The following is a 17335-nucleotide window of genomic DNA, read 5'->3' as shown; positions in this document are numbered from 1 at the left end:
TCGACCCTCAGGAATTGATTGGCACTGTAAACAAATGAATTTTCAGCATGCTACCTTAACAGTCACATTTACGCAAACAAAAATATGATCAATTCAAATTAACCCAAAAATCAATCCAGCAAAGCACGTGTTTTTAGCAGTGTACGTTTTCATCGCTCGGCAAAGTCACTTTTCGACTAAATGCAAAATATATACTGTTTATATGTATGTGATGATGCGAGATAGACATACACTTATTGATGTACAGCACACACTTATTCCGCGTTTGGTTTTTAGCAACATCAACGAGATTACATCATGCGTTTTTGTCTGTCTGTCCTTTCCGACACAAATTGCTAATTCCGTCGTTAATTTGACAATGTAACCATGCATGCGTGGATCTGAACACAATAATCTTATACAATTACTCAATCGAAAACTATGTTTACAATAGGCCATTGATGAAAGACGTGAAAGACAATAAATTTGCTTCCTCTCTTTGGATGAATTTCTTTTCAACGGAAAATGGGTTAAAATTTCGTCCGCCTAAAAAAACCTAGCTATCGTTTGAACTTTAATCAAGAGCCTCAACGCAGAACACAGCGATCATTTGTTCCATGTAAATATTCATCTTTCCCCCGCGACAATTTATAATTGATATTTTTTTACAATTTAATTATTCTCAAATCACAATCGAGTGAGGATTTTATCCTAGACTTGTTGCTGAAATGTGAGTTAATTGGAATTTTATTTTATTTGATTTACAGATCAAATTGCACATTAAAACGTTCTAAGCGTCTAAAATCAGCGGCGAGATTGTGTGAAATCTGCCACTACGAAGCGGTTCATTTTGCTAGATTTATTTGCTCGCGAAATGCTGGTGAGCTGCCTTAAAACCTTAGAAAGAGAGGAACTAAATTTGGCCCAACCATGCTACACGTGTCGACACCGGCGTGTTAAAATTATGCGCGCATTTGATTATTTTAGAATTGCTGTTGGAGATCATTGCAAAAACACTAACTTCTGTTAGGTTAGAGACCTAGTTTAAATATTATGTTTATGTTTTTATAATACTCTCGCATGCCACGAAATTCTCTCATCTGGTCCTCTAGAAGCAAGCTCAAATCTCCGTTCGAAACTAAATAGACAACGGCGAATTTGTGCCTCTCAGATCTGTCCTATTCGTAAGCTCTCTCACTTATAGTACAAAAAATTCGAATCCAAGTCGTGTGTTAGTGTCGTAAGGCTCGCAAACTATGAATCTATTTCGAAAAATGGACGAAAAATTACGCTTTCTTGGTTCCAGAATCGGTTAAAAATCAAACAAAATACTGTTAGTTTTCTCCTCTGCATATTTTGTACACTCAACTTTTGATATGGTGGACTCATCCAAAGTACACAGGGGCATTTTTCCGTTTCCTCCGCGCACAACTAGACTGATTGCATCATTCAAGCTGTCTGTATTTATATGCATTTATTTTCTCTCTTTTTAAATGTGTGTATGCGTGTAGTTTTGTTGCCACAGAACAACCACCGGCTTAATCGTCTGTGCTATTAAGGGTCAGCCTGCTGCCCATGTACAGGGTCACCTCGCTAATCGAGCTGAGCGGAGCCAACATGGCCAGACTCGAACTTACCGGCTCTTCGCTCGAGCGGTCGGCTTCGGCGGTCACTTCGTCGTCGCCCTCTTCCATGTCCAGGTGGTCCAGGCTTTGGATCATCGCGTCCGCCACCTCATCGCTCGGCTGAAATTCCACACCAAATGACTATTAATTATAGTGGTTACTGAAATATCGTTGTTTGTTTCTACGTGCACAGTAGCTCAGTCTTATTTTTATATTCATTGTTGGGAATGCTTATTTTTGTTTGTTAAAATTATTTCATAACCCGTTTTTAATATCCACAAATTTAATGCTATATATTTTGCTAAACAAATTGCTAAAATATGAAGCTATTTGGCATTATTTTTTTTAGAAATTACCTCCATAAAAATATTTTTTAACAACTGAAACATCATAAACTTAATTTAGGATTTTTAAATCGTTTGATGCTATTCTATTATTCTAATGGGATCCTAATTATTAAATTCATCATAAATAATTGTACATGTATGACACAAATGTAGCAAAGAATATTACAAATATTTTTAAACGTCATAGTTAGGAGAAACGTGGATTTTTCGTAACATTTCAGAGATTTGCTCATTGGAACACAAAATGCCGATAATATATAAAATCTATTATTCCAATTCCAAGATAGAAAGACTTCGTACCTCGCCTAGAAGCTCAGCACCTTCGCCCTGTGGCTCCCATTTAAGCTCAGCGTCAGAATTGTCTGTAATTCAAATCGGTCATAAATAACTAATTATTAATAAATATTTTGATTATATTTTTAAATTGAAAAATGAGGGATTGAGGGATTTTCCTTTTCTCTGTTAAGTTTACAAACACGTTTTCTATTTTAGAGCGTTGATATTTGAAGTATTTTAAGGTTTTCAATTTGATATTTTGTTCCTTGTCATGTATAATTAAAAAATAAATTAATAGTATAGGTTTAAAAATATACGTGAATTCATTATGCAGGATAAATCAGTTTTAAACAGCTAGTAGAAAATATAATTTTTTCAGTGAATGGTAAAAGGTAAAATTTTGAAGATCACGTAAAAATATCAATTACCATTTTTAATGACATTTTCCACCTTCTTCTGTGGTGGAGAACCGTTTGGTGGCGAAGTGTGGTTAGAATCGATACCGTCACTCTTCGTCAGTGGTTGCAGTTCAGTGCCGTTCTGCGCTCCGTCGTGCTAGAAGCATTTTTTAAATTTAAATCTCTCACTTTGATTTATTTTAAATTTAATCTTACATTTTTGAAGCCGATTATCTTGACCGGCGGATTGAGGACCGATTCTGTGTATTTTGGCGGCATCCACATCTCGTCCTCCTGGCGCTGTCTGCGTTTATACGCGAGGTTGTTTCTGATCAACTCAATGATGCAGCCAATCACGATGATTACAAATATCGACGCCAGCACGATCAGAATTGCTGAAACGGATTTAAATGTGTATCTCTGGCTTAAATTACAATCTGTAACTCACTATTAGTATTGTCTGTTTCCTTGACTTTGATTTTGTGAGTAATTTGGTAGGGAATCCTGCTGGGCGGGTCCTCCACCCACGCCTTGTCCTTCCACTCACGGTCGGTGGCAAGCTGCGAAAAAATTCATTAAAACCTTTTTACTTAAAGAAACAAATTCAAATACCATGCTAACGTTGGTCAGCGTCGGCAGCAAGTTTGGTGCCGACTTCTCGGCGACCGCGAATTTAGCGCAGTATCCCGACTTGATGCCGGCTGAATTGAAAGGCACTACCGTCTCCGTTTTATTACGCGAGAAGCCCATGTACTCTTCTAGCGGTCGGGAAACCTCGCCAGCGACCTCCACGGCCACGTCTAAACGAGAATTGAGCGTTCAAATTTGAATACATTCTGGCATTTTTAAGGGTTATGATTCTTTATGGTTTATTGAAGAAACACACGACTATTTTATGACGGTTTTGACTTTTGAAATAGTAGCTTTAGACGATTTTTAGCCATTTTTCCCATAGCGAAATTTTTGCTAATAATATTACAATTTCGGTATTGCAATTCTTTGTCGTCGTTTTAATTGCCTTTTAAAAAAAAGCTTTAAGATCAAAATCAAATAGTTAGCCTGGCAAAATGCATTAATATTTTAGTAAGAAATATATTCCACAGTTATTTGCGGGTTTTAACGGATTTAAAAGTGGCTTCAACTTGAGTGATTCGTGCATATTTAGGTACCAAAAGCAAATTAGACTCACGGGAAAAAGCCGTGCGTCTTTTATGCTCCCAACCCAACACTGATATTAAAATCAATGCTTACTGCTGAGGCAGCCGGTGTAGTTGTTAAACGAGCCGATTCTGTCCAGGAGAATCGAGTCGCTCTTGCTGAAGCCGCCAAGGAAGACGTCGGTCGTCGGAATGGACCGCTTGGAGATGACGGCGTCACCGTAGTCATCATTGATCTGGTCCGTCACGGACACCTGCGCGATTTTCCTGTCAACCAACAACGTGACCTTGCCATCCTCGTCTCTCACATACAAAACAGAGTGCCTCTTTCCGTCAGCAAATCCGGTTCCTTGATATTAAATTTCAAATGAGGGTGTTTTCAAAAGTATGCAAGTTTGTTGACTCACCCAGATCGGTCTTTACGTTGGAACCGTTGCTCTTCTGGTCCTCGATTTCCAGCTTTCCCCTTTCGTCCAGCGCAGCAAGAAAATACGCGTCCTCCAAGCTGTTGTACAGGAGCAGTATCGCCGAGTTTGCTTCGAATGTGGAGAAGGCAAACTGGACTTTCAAGGACCTGCAATTAGTATTGTTTATTTAAAATCCATGTTTAAATTTAAAATATTTTAACAAAATTTACTCGGTTATTTTCTTTCTTTTTCTAATTTAAGTTTTTCGTTCAGATTTTTAATTCAGTATTTAATGTGTATCTATGGGTTTGAGAAAAAAATTTATATTTCAGGTTATTCATCGTTATACTTATTTTAAGATTAAAATCAACTTTGTAAAAATTACGCAAGGTATAATTTGTTTTTTATTGTTAGAGCTGTCATGATCCTTCCTTTTCATTAAAAAAAAATAAAAAAAATGTTTGCAGGTACCTAGCCGGACTTTGTTCTCCAAGCACTATTTTGAGATATGAGTGTCCCGAAAAGTGAGCTCCCTTCTCCTCAGCGCAGGTGGGACCTGAGTAGGAGGAGTGAGAGCAATCGCAAATGGCCTCGTTCTTTACAAAATCCTCAGTGCAGTAGCCCTCGTGCTGGCACGGCGTCTGATCGCATTTCATGTTGCAACCCTCACTGATCTGTGGAGCAACGTAAAAAAGTTAATATACAAATTAAAACTACTAAATTACGAAAAACAACCATTTCTTTATTTTCACGTTCACCGGTGGTTTTGAGCAGGCTGAGGTAGTCGATGTCACCGACCCTGAAGCCCCTGAGGCAGCCGATAAAGCCCGGAATAGGGTTAGCCTGCGACCTGAAGCCTTCGGGATCAAAGCCGGCGACCGAGAGGACGAAGTAGCCCGTGGGTGGAGCGAGCGGGCGCTGCGGCACCAGGGTCTCCAGCTCAGGGTTGATCCACGGTTTGTTTGTGTAGTTCTTGAGAATGTGCAGTGGCGCCACGACTGAGTCGGTGGCCTCGTCAACGTGCAGGCTGGTCGAGCCGTCGCCCCTGATCACGGCGATCTGCACCGGCTGCCCGCGGCTCAAGCCCTCGTGCTTGGCCCTGAGCACTTCGATCTTATTGCCCGAATTGAAGGAGAAGACAATGGTGTCCTCCTCTAGCTGCAGCTTGATGAAGTTGTTGTTGTTGTCGTGTGCGTGCAGGATGAGGGCGCGTTTCTGGTGCGTCCGGATGTTGATCAGCACGTTCTCCGTTAAAATGCGAACAAGCTTCTCCATCAGATTGGCGTTCGTCGCCAGGGTCACCGACTGGATGAACGCGTCCTCCGAGCGGAAGGTCAGACCTTCCTCGTTGATGTCTGCGGAATTTACAAGAATCTTAATTTTTGCGATGATTTAAATTTAAATTAAGCTAGCCGATGAGAGAGAGTTTGCGAGCGGCACGTGAAAGCTGATGGAGGGTTTTCTGAATTCTAATGCTTTCTAAAAAGGGGGTATTCATGTACCTCCTTGTTCTTCAACAATGAGAGTCCCATTGTCTGCTTTGTGAAGTAATAAAAGGAGAGTAAATTAGACAAATTATTTTTACGGCGCTCTGGTATTTTCTACCACCAACTCACTGTTTCATTTCTGCCCGACTCTGCTGACCGAATTCGGGACAAAAATAATTACATTTAAAGCTAATTTACAGCATTAACCATGCCAAATGGAATTTGCTGTGCGATTTAACTAAATTTCTGATAGGGAATTCTATCATTTTTAATTAATGTGTCCATGCTGCTACGATCTACGTATCATGCTTAATATAATTTAGGGCACGCTGTCAATTTTAAGTTACTAAATTAGGATAGCTTTAATTGTGAACAGCTACATTGCAAATAAAAACGTAAATGAAATGGCATTCTCTCACTGTTTGTGTCGAATCATAACACAATAAGAAGTACATCAAAACAGTGAATTTTATCCACTTATCTGCCAGTCGATCTCTGCACCAATCGGAATTTACAGAAAATGATACAAAGATCCTGCCAACAAAATGCTTTGGTTTAAGCTCCAAGAAGCCGATTTTAGATATCTAATACTTCCAGCTTTTGTCCAGAACGTCAGAAATAATTAATGCCAAGAGATAATAGAGAGCGAGTGAAAATGCAAAAATAAAGTGCTATTGCTTACCTTGCTCGCAGTGGTCACCCAAGTGAGCCCAAGGGTTCTGACACTGACACACATATGAACTCCACCCCTCCTTACACAACGCACCATTCTTGCAGGGGTTGGGGTCGCAGCTGGGCTTGCAGTCTTTGATGATGGCTGACAGGTGCACCGAGATGTACGCGTAGATGTCGAGGATCTCGTCGTTGACCACCAAGCCACGGAAGCAGCCCACCAAACCGTCTCTCACTTCTGCATCGCTCAATAATTCGCTGTTAATTTTATTCTCATTAAAAAACTGAGTCATTTTTAACGTTGTAAAATAAACAATTATGATAAAAGTAATTTGACATTGTGAGAAGCATCAAAATTTTGTAAAAATTGATTAATTATAATTTAATATTATAGTTTTATATTGTTGCATGCATATTACGCTTAATAAAATCATTAATTACTAAATACATAAATTCCATAATAAGATTAATCTAAAAAGTATTCATAGCTTTCATAGCATTTCAAACCTTTTTAAGACTAACAACAAACATAACAGCTGATGTGTTGATGTGATTGGTAATTCTATATACCATATTTTCTTAGACTTATGTAAATAAAGAATTAGCCCATCTCACTTGAATAATATTAACTTTAAATAGTGAAACAATATTTACAGTGCATTTTAAGCTATCGTGACATTCTAGCGTTCGAAAGTTTCTTTAAATAAATAAAAAGTATCTTGTGAGGACGATAAACTAGGAATAGAAAAGTATGCAACCGGCTCCACTGTTGTGACGTGCCGGTTGCATACCTTCCGTCAATAATATTTAAAATCTACACAATGAAGGACTTACTCAGGCGCGCCGCCAACGAACATGGAGCCTCCGAAGGGTCCAAACTGCTCTCCTGGCTTCAGGTCGACCATTTCGACCCTGGTGTTGATCATGAAACGCACGTGGTGCTCGTTGTAGTCGATCCAGATCTTCTGCCAGTCGCCGCCGTTCAGTTTTCTGTCCGACGTGATCTTCATTTCCCGCTCCGAGCCACCTTCCAGGGTGAATTTGAACAGCAGCTCATTTTCTGTGAAATTTTAAACTTGAAATTTTTAATCAAATGGAAAGCAGTTCTTACCATTTGACAGAATGACGGTGAAAGCAGGTTGCTTGGCTCTGATCGGCGGCTGGTGCAACAGAATTGCCCTTTCGCCAGTCGTCCTGAAGCTGAACGCCAGGTCACCAGTGCGCCATCCAGGTACCTCGATGTACGACTGTGTTGAAGTGAATGTCACCACGTACTTTTGTGTGTCTGAAATTATTTGTTTCTTTATTAAAGCCCGAATTTAGAGATTTATGGACTTGAGCATTACTCGCTTCGACGCACTCCAGAGGGCCCAGGGTGATTCTGCCCTGGCCTTCGGCATCCAGTTCCGCCTGCTGCATGAAGTACATTTCGGTGATGCCAAGACTCTTAGGCCGAGTGAAAACGCCTTCGTCCGACAGCCACTTGGAGTGTTTGGAGTCGCAGTTGCAGTCGTTGCCACCATCGCAACTGTTGTTAACTGGAAAAAAAGAAACTTACGGTAATGAAATAAAAAAGGCACAATAGGAGCCTGAGAAATGTATTTGAACTATTTTTTACTGTATTTATAAGCGGAAGTTTTTCATTAAATAGTTATAATTAACTAAATGTTATAATTAATAATATAGCTAACCAAAGGAGTGTTAAGACTTTCTTAGGGGGTGCGTTACCTTTGCAAGGACAAACCCCTGGTGACATTGTGCCCAAGTAGTCGATAATGTCTGTGTCAGCTGACGATTTGAACCATGTTGCCGCGTGCAATTCCAGAGGTGCCTGCGAAATTAATTGTTACTCTAACCCTGGAGGCACATTTAGAAATTTAGCACCTTGTAGCAGTCGTACTTGATTGTTTGCGAGCAGTAGAGGGAGTGCGAAACCAGCTCCTGGATCATCTCTGGCGAGAATTCGCGGTATTTGATATTGTACTTGAAATTTCCAAACTGACGGCCCCTCACATCCTGAGATTGGATTTAGAATTTCAGAATTTTTAAAACCAACTCAAACCTACCACTTGGCTGGGAAGATTATGTTCTATGATAGTTTTGGTCTCGTCCTCTTTGAACTCGCACTTTACGTGCGCTGGCGGGAAAATTCCATTGCCATCGATGTCAATCAAGTAAACGTCGGGTTTCGTGTAGCCCAACAACGCCAACTCCTCGCACGTTCTCCTGAACTCGGCTGGAATTAGAATTTCCAGTTTTTCATATTTCGATGAACCAATTATTTATAATTGCTTCACAGAACTGATGAAACAAGCAAAAAATATGTTTCGTTCATGTAGAAGTTATTTAATAATTATTTTTCTACTTACCAAAATGACAGTTCTTGCCGGTGTAGCCGGTGTCTTTGCAGTCGCAGGTGACTTTGTCGTTCGTGACAGCGCACCGACCGCCGTGTTTGCAGGCATCAGGCCGCGAGCAGGGGTCGACCAACTGGCAGTTATCCATGGACACCTGTCCAAAAGCTCTGTCGCTCCGCACTACTGCGCGTGGCTCCAGTTTCACGTTGTCTACTGAAATTTCCCTCAAGCAGCCGACCAATCCTAAAAAAAAATATATTCCCAAATTTCAAATGGTTTTTAAATTTATTTCACCAGTGTTGCGTCGGTAGCTGCTTGCCAGCATGATTTTGTCGTCAAACTCAAGAGCCCCGATATCCTGCTTCCGATGGAACTTGTAATTTACGTCCAGATCAACGGAGCCGTCCTTGAAGATGAGGCCGACGCGGTGCCAGCTGCCCCTGGGGTCGAAGGTCACTGCGACGGTTTGCGTCTCGTTTTCTCCGGCGACCAGCTCGAAGCGCACCTCCTCGTTGACCACCCTCAGCTGCGAAATCATTATTTAAGCACTTCAGCAACCACTTATTTCACTTGACGGCAGTACCTCCCAGAAGCCCGGGGCGGGCGCCGTGACGTTGCCTGAGGCGAGCACAGCCATGCCCTTGCTGGACTTGTAGTAGAAGTGCACGTTCAGGTGGTGCTTGCTCTGCAGGTTCCAGAGCACGTGCGACGCCGGGAAGGGGAAGGTGAGCGGCAGGATACCCACCTCCTCCTCCTTGAAGTCAGGCTTGAACAGCGACACGTAGCGTGCCCTGGCGTTGCCCTTCGCCAGTTCGTACAGCAGGTTCACGTCGTTGAAGTACGCGTACTTCAAACTCCCCACGAAATTGTTCTTCGAGCCAGCTGCCGAGAATAAGGAAATCAGAGAATACAAGACTCGATGCTGCGCCGGTTGCATACCTTGTCTGCTGTTGGGTCTCGAGCCACCTCCAAGGCAGATTTCAGGGTCCAAGTAGAGGTGGTGATGGTCGCCGGGCACCTCCTCCTCGATCATCTCGTGGTCCAAAGTGAACTTGACCTTGGCACCCTTTTGCACGACGGTGACGTTGTGCCAGTGGCCACGGGTCACTGAGTACTTTTCGCCCATCCGGACCTAAATACAGCAATTGATTCAGTATCTAGTTTTCTATCAATTTGATGCCAACCTTGATCGGAGACGAACCGAGGTCCAGTTCAATCACCACCGAATCATTCATAATGGAGATGGACAGGTGGTGGTGCTTGTGCGACTCGCCGCTGGCGTAGAACAGCGTCGAATCATCAAAATGCGTCTGGAGTGATAAAAATTTACCGTGCATTTTTCCATTAACTTTAATTTTTCTAGAAAATAGCGTGTTTAAGATTAAAAAAATTAATTATTTTGAACGTTTTGTTTCTTTCTACATTCAAGGTGGAAGATTAAAAAATACTATCAAAGATTTTTATTTTAAAATTTTTAAGGAACTTTAAGAAATTATAGGATGATAAAAGGAAAACAGGGGTTAAAGATGAAAATATTTCCCCTAGGATGATTTAATGGGGGGCAGATATACCGAAATTTGAAAAAATTTCTACTTGATAACCAGAAAAAAATATCTTCCTAGTTTACCGTATCGATTAACACTTAGCATCAAATTTCAATTACTTTAAAAATAACGCTGATTCTGTTCTCTGAGGCGTGCACGCGATCCTTCCAGTCATAGACCCTGTAGGACATGTACGAGTAGCCCCTCATGGTCAGCACGGTGGCCGCTGGAATCGCGTTGATTATTTTATTAGAGAAGCTGTAAGAGAGTAATTCACGCGGCTCTCCTCCGCTCAAGCGACTTTCGTAATATTTTAATATTTAATTCTATAGTAGCAGGGGAGCGTTTGAAATTCATGAGCGCGCGGTCGATATGGGAAAAGCAACTCACTGTAGACGTCGCAATGCTCGCCCTCGTATTGCGTGCCGAAGCAGTCGCAAGTGTAGTGACTGTAGTGGTTGATGCACTGGCTGCCTTCGAAACACAAATTGTGCTTGGCGAGACACCTGAGAAAATTCCACAAATAATGCGCGGATGATTAATTACCTCTCTAATCATTACAGAATATTAAACAGACGATTCGGATAGATTTGTTGCGTGCTACCAATAATAAAAACTCGAATTCTCACGCATTTTAAATATCAATCAATGGAATTTAAAAAAATAAAACTAACTTATCCTGACAGCCATGCGTGATGTGCTCGAACTTTGTTGCTACGAGAGGAGACACCCTTGCCAAGTAGGCAGCATCCTCGCCGGACTCCAACGAGATGTCCTTGATACAGCCAACAAATGAGCCGATTATATACTTGACTCCGTGTAGTTTTTCTTCAGGACTCAAACCTTCAAGTTGAACAGATAAAACATTCTTAATTTTTTCATTTTGATTTTTGAAATAAAATAAAAATTGGTGAACATTAAAAATAATTCATTTTGATTGTTTTTTTTTACTAAATCATCTCGCACTAATTCCTGGTGTCAGTTTAGTCAGTAGAACCTCTTCGTGATTGTATTTGTATTCAAACTGAGTGTTTACCTCCGACAGACACGACCGATTGAATGTCAGTGCTGACGCCGTACGCGATGTCTCCGTTTCCCAGTCCGATGATCTCGGTCATCCTCACCTCGCCGTCCAAGGTAGCAAGCAGAACACCAGTCTCTACGTTTACCCGCACCATCACCGAGTGCCACTTGTCTCTGTTCAGTCCTAAAACGATGCATGAAAAGCACGAGCCACGATTATTAATGAGGAGAGCAGCAGTGACACTCGCTCATTAACACCTGCAGCAGACAGAAATGGTTCGATTTTGAACCACGACTGCAGGTGACCGGAAGAAGTAATGTTCGATAAGTTTAAATTGCAATGTACAAAGTCAGTTGTATCAAAGTTTTTTTTTATTTTTAATTAAAATGACTATTGTATTGTATGTAACATTCAAACTTATTTATATTTTTTTAATTTTAGTAATTTATATTTTGAAACGAGATTTAATATTTTTAGCACGTACACTTTTTCAATTATTTACAAATCAAACAAATATAATATATTAATTATCAAAATGCATATAAAGATCTTGAGATCAATCTTGCAAATTAATCACCTGCCAATAACTTTTTTCTATAAATCATCACTCTCAATTGTGGTACCCCTATTATAATTGCTCATAGTTCGAAAAGGAATTATCTAACATTCAACAAACTTACACGAATAGTAAATAATTAAAAATTGCCAAATCTAAATTGGTTTAGGTATCAGTGCAAAACTTCTCACACTATTGAACTAAAAATAAAAATAATCATAATCTCAATTTTAAAATGGTGTATTCTGAAAAATTAAAGTTAACAGATGAAAAAGGACAACAGGCATAAGAATTGCCAATTTAACAGTAAAACTATGTCATTTTAAAACGACAAAAAATAAATCAAATGCAACAGTATAAGATTATCCGCAGGAAAAACAAAAGATGCGTTGAACACAAATGATTCAGTGCAAGGAGGTCTCACCTTTTCCTACTGTGAGCGAGGTGGCGTTCTCCCCAATGACGTGCACCACCTTCAGCTTCCCCCTTTCAACGAGAACGTAGAGCGCGTAGGGCGGCAAGTCGGCCGGCCTGTCCTTGACGCCGTGGTAGGCGAGAATCCCGTGAGGCAGCTTGGTGCGGAACTTGAGGTCCAGCTGCCGCGTCAGCCTGACGCAATCGGATTAGTTAAAATCCACCCCGATAAAAAATTAAGGGGATTTTGTACCTGAGCTGGAAGGTAGGGATGTTGTCAATCTGGATAAACGAGTTTGGCGTGGCGAACGTGAAAGTCTGGCTCTCGGAGCCCGGCAGCGCCAGCAAGTCTTCAGGAATCTCGTTGGTCGAATCTTCCCCTGCAGACGCGCCTGATGCACCCTCTAAAAGGTTGCTTTCACCCCTGTGCCCGTCCAACCGCGTCATGTACGGTGGTAGCGTATCTAAAGAGACAAATCCAAATTGAAAAAATAATGTAATATCAAAGTATAAATGAAATCAAAAATTAATTTGTGTAAATTTAAAAATATATATATATTTATATATATTCATACTTATTGTTAGAAATCATGTAGATCCAAGGAATTGATTTACTCAAAAATCTAATATTTTTTTCTTTTATTGCTCATGAAAAGAATGGAAGACCAGATTTCATTATTTTAATTCCCACTTTTTGTAACAATCATTCATTCCCATCTCAAATTTTTTCCGTCTTGACTTTGCGTGCAAAGAGCTTCTTATTTGCATATCTGAAAGCTCTTTCACGTCCTTCCTTTTTTCGTTAGAGCCTAGAACAAAGGTCTCTTGAGGGAGTCTAGCCTCATTTCGAAGCTGCGGCCTCTCGAGCCGAGACGCACGCAGCCGACCACTTAGGCGATTACACATTTCGTCGAGTCGCAGAAAAGCGGAACAAAGTAAAGTGAGGGGCAGCTTACGGTCGCCGGTGAGACAGTGATATTCGCATTCGGCCTGCGAGTTGAAACGGTTGTCGTTGCCATCGCAGCCGCTAAACTGGAATACGTCGCACAGTTCCTTCTGCGAGTCGTAATACCACTTGGAAATCCACGAGCTGCACCCGCCGACTGCTCTCGCCTGATTGCACTTTGATAAACCTGTGTGGAAAATCATAGGAAAGGGGGCGAATTAAAATTTGCTAAAAATGAGAAATACAAAAATTATTTCATACATGTTTAAAAACAAAAATTCCAATTTCTTTCTTAAAAAATTGGTTCGCTTTGCGAAGTTAAATTATACAACTTTAATTAACAATAGTTGATAAGAACTATTTAAAATTAGTGAATTATAATTACATAACCCTACATATTGAACGTTTAATTTAAATTAGATTTTCTTTGTAGACACAACTATCCTATATAATAAGGTCAAAGTAAAATTATAAAAACGCAACGTACCTTCTTCTGAGGCTTTGAAGGGTTGTGGCACAGCGGCCAAAGGCTCACTCGAAGTTGGGCCGACACAGGCGGCGAAAATTAGGAAAGCAGTCGAAAGCGTGACGAACGGAACTAAGCTAAATGTGTGCAGTCTGATATCACTGGCGCTGCTGGCCATATCGCCGGGCGCCGCTCGGCTTCTTCTTCTCTTTGCAAGGGAGTGTTCGCGGGCAGGCGGCAGCTCGTCCCACCCCATCCTCGCCATTCAGCTACTGCAACAAGTCCGCACATCGATTTCTTTAAAATGTTATGCAAGACACAATTGCGCTCTTTGAAGATTGCTTTCCAGGACAATTGGGAGTTGGATTTTATTTTCTGCTCTTTGTAGAGCAGCCAAGAGTTAACTTAAGTGCAGAGTTTCTCCACATGTTGAATTTTATAAATAGCAAAAGCTAATTAAAATATTTTTGTTGACCTCGAAGTGTAGTATAGGTCACTAAAATCGAATTGCCGAAATGGAACTCAAATTTGAAAATGAATATAGTATATTGACATTTTTTAATATTAATATTGCCGTATTTTAGTGCGCAAAAATTAGGACAGTTGTATCACAATCTGGAATGGCTCTTTGCCTCAATTTTTATTAAATGCGACGCTTGGAACCCGAGATTTAGTTGGCACACTGTTTTTGATAATAATCTCCAAAATAAAACATATATATCACCGAATTTTAGATTCTAACCATCAGATATATAAAAAGTGCACACCCCTCTCCTAAATAGCTGAATAAATACACTAATTCGTAATCAATTAAGAAAAATTATTCCTTAAATTAAAAAAGTGGAAGATCAAAAGATAGAAATCATTCTGTCGCAAGTTATTATTTGTTGTCTGAGATCTGTAGCACATGGCGTAAAAAATGGGTCAAACCCGAAAAATACACTTTCGCTGACCTTGCAATTACGACGGGCGAGCGCTTAATCAGCGGCACACAATCGGCGATAATTGGCCGCTTACAAAATAATTACAGACTGCGCGTATAATACGAAATTATACGAACCGCGTCTTGCAGCACCTAATAAAAATTCCCGTCAGCCGAGACGCAGGTGCTAGGCTCGCTCTCCCGAATCGTAATTCCGATGCCGCTGCTGCTGTATAAACGATGACAAATTTAAAGCGGCGGCGGGTGGAATAGCCCGTGAAAAATGGTAGGCTCGAGAAGCAGCCTTTGCTTTCCTTAATCTGGGCCCATTGTTGTGTTGACTCGGCCGGGATTAGAATTTTTATTTATGGGCCGACTGCACAGGTATGGAGATAATGCAGGCGTGGCCCGCAGATGAGGAATCTTCTCTTCTCCCTACGCCGCCGCTTCTTCTTTTTTATTTCTTTCTTCGCCTTCCAAACACACACCACGCGTGATGTGCTTTTTAATCTGGAGCCGCTGATAAAGCTCTCATTGTCATTTCACACGCGGCACCCGGAAAATCATTTCGCCGCCGTGTATGAGCCACGCATGATAAGACGAAGCTTATTTTTAGAAATCACCTCGCAGGGAAAAAATAACTCGCGGTACTTTTGAAGTGCTACTGGCAACAAACCGCAGATCGAAGATGATATGAATAGTATCTGCACCAAACTATTCAATCACCTGTGGGGCCGTGAATCTTTAACGTTTCATTTTCAATGGTTTTAAACGGTTCAGCTTTTTTTCGAAAAATTCAATATTATTTGCTCCTAAAAAAACTGTCGTTTTAATTAGGTGGTTAATGTTTTATGAATAAGTTGGTCAAAGGAAGATTTTTAGAAAATCCTGTGACAGGTAGTCTATACTAAACCATCTAAAATTAATTATCTTGATTGTTTTTATGAATAAACAAAATTGGACAAAATCAACACCAAAATTACCTGGGTGGAGATATGAAAAATTTCATTCGTGTAAATTTCACAGCCCTTATCAGCCGTATTGAAATTATATAAAAAATAATTTTAAAAAAGAGCATCGTCCTTATTTTTCATTCATTCTAAGTCAATTTTTTTATAAAACAAGCCAAGAATTGTAGGTGAATGTTGTAGCATTTTCAATTAATACAAATCAGTTGAACAGATCTACAAACATCTTTAATTTAACTTATTTAAAACAGAACTCTTCGTGGCCACAAAAACTTGCAGTCACTTTATGAGTCAGATGTGCGGTGGTAATCGAGTAGGTCCCTGTGCACAAGCGTAATTTTATTTCTTCATCGTGGGCTTCCGAAAAGCGCTGGCCATATATTCAGTAGTTAATTAGCGCCACATGGTGTTGACTGATAATTTATGCGTTGTGCTCGTCCGTCATAGTCGCGTTGCTGCTCATGGTCCAAATTCTAAAAGGCAGTAGACGTCGCCCCAGCAATTTGAGATCGAGATGCATGCGCTTGCAGCAACTAAACGCGCCGTAATTCGAGACCAAAAACGATTTAGAGACTTTTTTAAGATGTGGATGCGGTAGGATTTCAAGCTGGGAAATGATGGATGATTCGAAAACTATAGATTGAAGACGTACAGAGGAACAAGTTATTTCGTTCCAATTTTTTAATCGAAATAATTTTCCATGATGTATTGAAATTCCAGAACTTTCCTCCAAGCTATTTTTTGGACAAAATCCAAGGCTTACTTGAGACACAAGTGAAAATAAAGAAGTTTGAATTGCTGGCAGCAAACTATCGGGAAGAGCATAAAAATACTCTGGGCAGCCGTTTTCCATCACCGCATCCCCTTGAGCTGTTTTCCCCATTCATTGTCATAACGTGTGTGTTCATCTTCATCTTCATCTGCTGCCTGCAGTACGGGGTTCCAATAAGCAGCCTCGCGGTGGCACTCGACCGGGCAGCAGCCTCGACATGCACTCGACACGGGCGAAAACCGCCGTGCTCTTTTGAAGTGCAGAGATGAGGTCGCTCGAGGAGGCAAACAAACATGCCCCCCGCGTTCGGTACACCTCTCTGCTCGCGCATATACTTAATTTCGAGCACCCCGACCGACAATATGTCCCGCGTCACGCTTCGGCCTAGAAGCATGTGAGTGTTCTGCTCGATTTCGTCCCTTAATGCCGAAACCGGAGATGTCTGTAAGCTTTCCTTGCCGTCTTTTTTTAAAATCAGAATGGAAAATAATCGGTTAAGTCTAAATCTCTTAAAAAAAATCGTAACAAGGCTAGTTCTAAAAAAGTTTCATAATAATAAGATTCTATATTCTCAAAAAGGAATCAATATATATGCTCTCGAAATTCACTTTTACTTTTTAAACTAATTATAAGAGAAAAATTAGGAGTGCAATATTTAATGTAAAATTGCGTTTCATATAATTTTAAAATTCGTTCAAATAATTTTTTGACGTTGTTTCACTAAAGAATATTTTGATTGTACGTAACACTAAACGATTAATTAAGTTTATGACCTTCCTTGATGTCTAGTTTTTCTTAATGTAACGTTTATTAAATCCTTTATAATTCATACAAAAATTGGAATCAAAACCGAGATGCTTTGGAAAATCATGATTTTTCAGATTGAATGATAAATAATGCTCTTCCTTCAAAATGAAAATTTTTAAATCCAATTCTCGACGCTTCTTGTGGTGAGAATGCGAGCTGCTGTGCGTGCACTCAGGCCATTCCTCATTTTCCATGCACTCCCCGTTGATGC

The 17335-nt window shown here is 40.4% G+C and overlaps 1 protein-coding gene across 5 annotated transcripts in view; it reads right to left on the bottom strand.

Moving 5' to 3' along the window:
- The window catches only part of axo (axotactin), a 42458-nt gene that overhangs the window by 4110 nt on the left and 21013 nt on the right, over positions 1-17335 (bottom strand). The window contains exons 2-32 of one of the 5 annotated variants that reach the window (XM_065477554.1): positions 13677-13927; positions 13200-13376; positions 12497-12707; positions 12254-12438; positions 11286-11456; positions 10924-11092; positions 10640-10755; positions 10369-10475; positions 9890-10015; positions 9645-9837; positions 9289-9587; positions 9000-9231; positions 8718-8948; positions 8415-8584; positions 8233-8364; positions 8077-8179; positions 7695-7886; positions 7460-7633; positions 7183-7408; positions 6443-6606; positions 5692-5727; positions 4925-5544; positions 4661-4863; positions 4190-4356; positions 3877-4131; positions 3238-3425; positions 3074-3185; positions 2842-3020; positions 2656-2782; positions 2252-2313; positions 1617-1724 (exon numbers count right to left, since the gene is read on the bottom strand). In XM_065477554.1, coding sequence (XP_065333626.1) covers positions 1617-1724; positions 2252-2313; positions 2656-2782; positions 2842-3020; positions 3074-3185; positions 3238-3425; positions 3877-4131; positions 4190-4356; positions 4661-4863; positions 4925-5544; positions 5692-5727; positions 6443-6606; positions 7183-7408; positions 7460-7633; positions 7695-7886; positions 8077-8179; positions 8233-8364; positions 8415-8584; positions 8718-8948; positions 9000-9231; positions 9289-9587; positions 9645-9837; positions 9890-10015; positions 10369-10475; positions 10640-10755; positions 10924-11092; positions 11286-11456; positions 12254-12438; positions 12497-12707; positions 13200-13376; positions 13677-13920 — 5679 coding nt within the window. In that variant the 5' untranslated portion in view covers positions 13921-13927. Of the gene's footprint in view, positions 1-1616; positions 1725-2251; positions 2314-2655; positions 2783-2841; positions 3021-3073; positions 3186-3237; positions 3426-3876; positions 4132-4189; positions 4357-4660; positions 4864-4924; positions 5545-5691; positions 5728-6358; positions 6607-7182; positions 7409-7459; positions 7634-7694; positions 7887-8076; positions 8180-8232; positions 8365-8414; positions 8585-8717; positions 8949-8999; positions 9232-9288; positions 9838-9889; positions 10016-10368; positions 10476-10639; positions 10756-10923; positions 11093-11285; positions 11457-12253; positions 12439-12496; positions 12708-13199; positions 13377-13676; positions 13928-17335 lie in introns of all 5 variants that reach the window. The other 4 variants (XM_065477555.1, XM_065477553.1, XM_065477557.1 and 1 more) reach the window with 4 other exon arrangements.

The sequence above is a fragment of the Cloeon dipterum genome, chromosome 2 (genome assembly GCF_949628265.1).
Source record: "Cloeon dipterum chromosome 2, ieCloDipt1.1, whole genome shotgun sequence".
In the NCBI taxonomy this organism is placed as follows: Eukaryota; Metazoa; Arthropoda; class Insecta; order Ephemeroptera; family Baetidae; genus Cloeon; species Cloeon dipterum.
The sequence above is the reverse complement of the archived record's forward strand: the minus strand, read 5'-3'. Positions and strand labels throughout refer to the sequence as shown.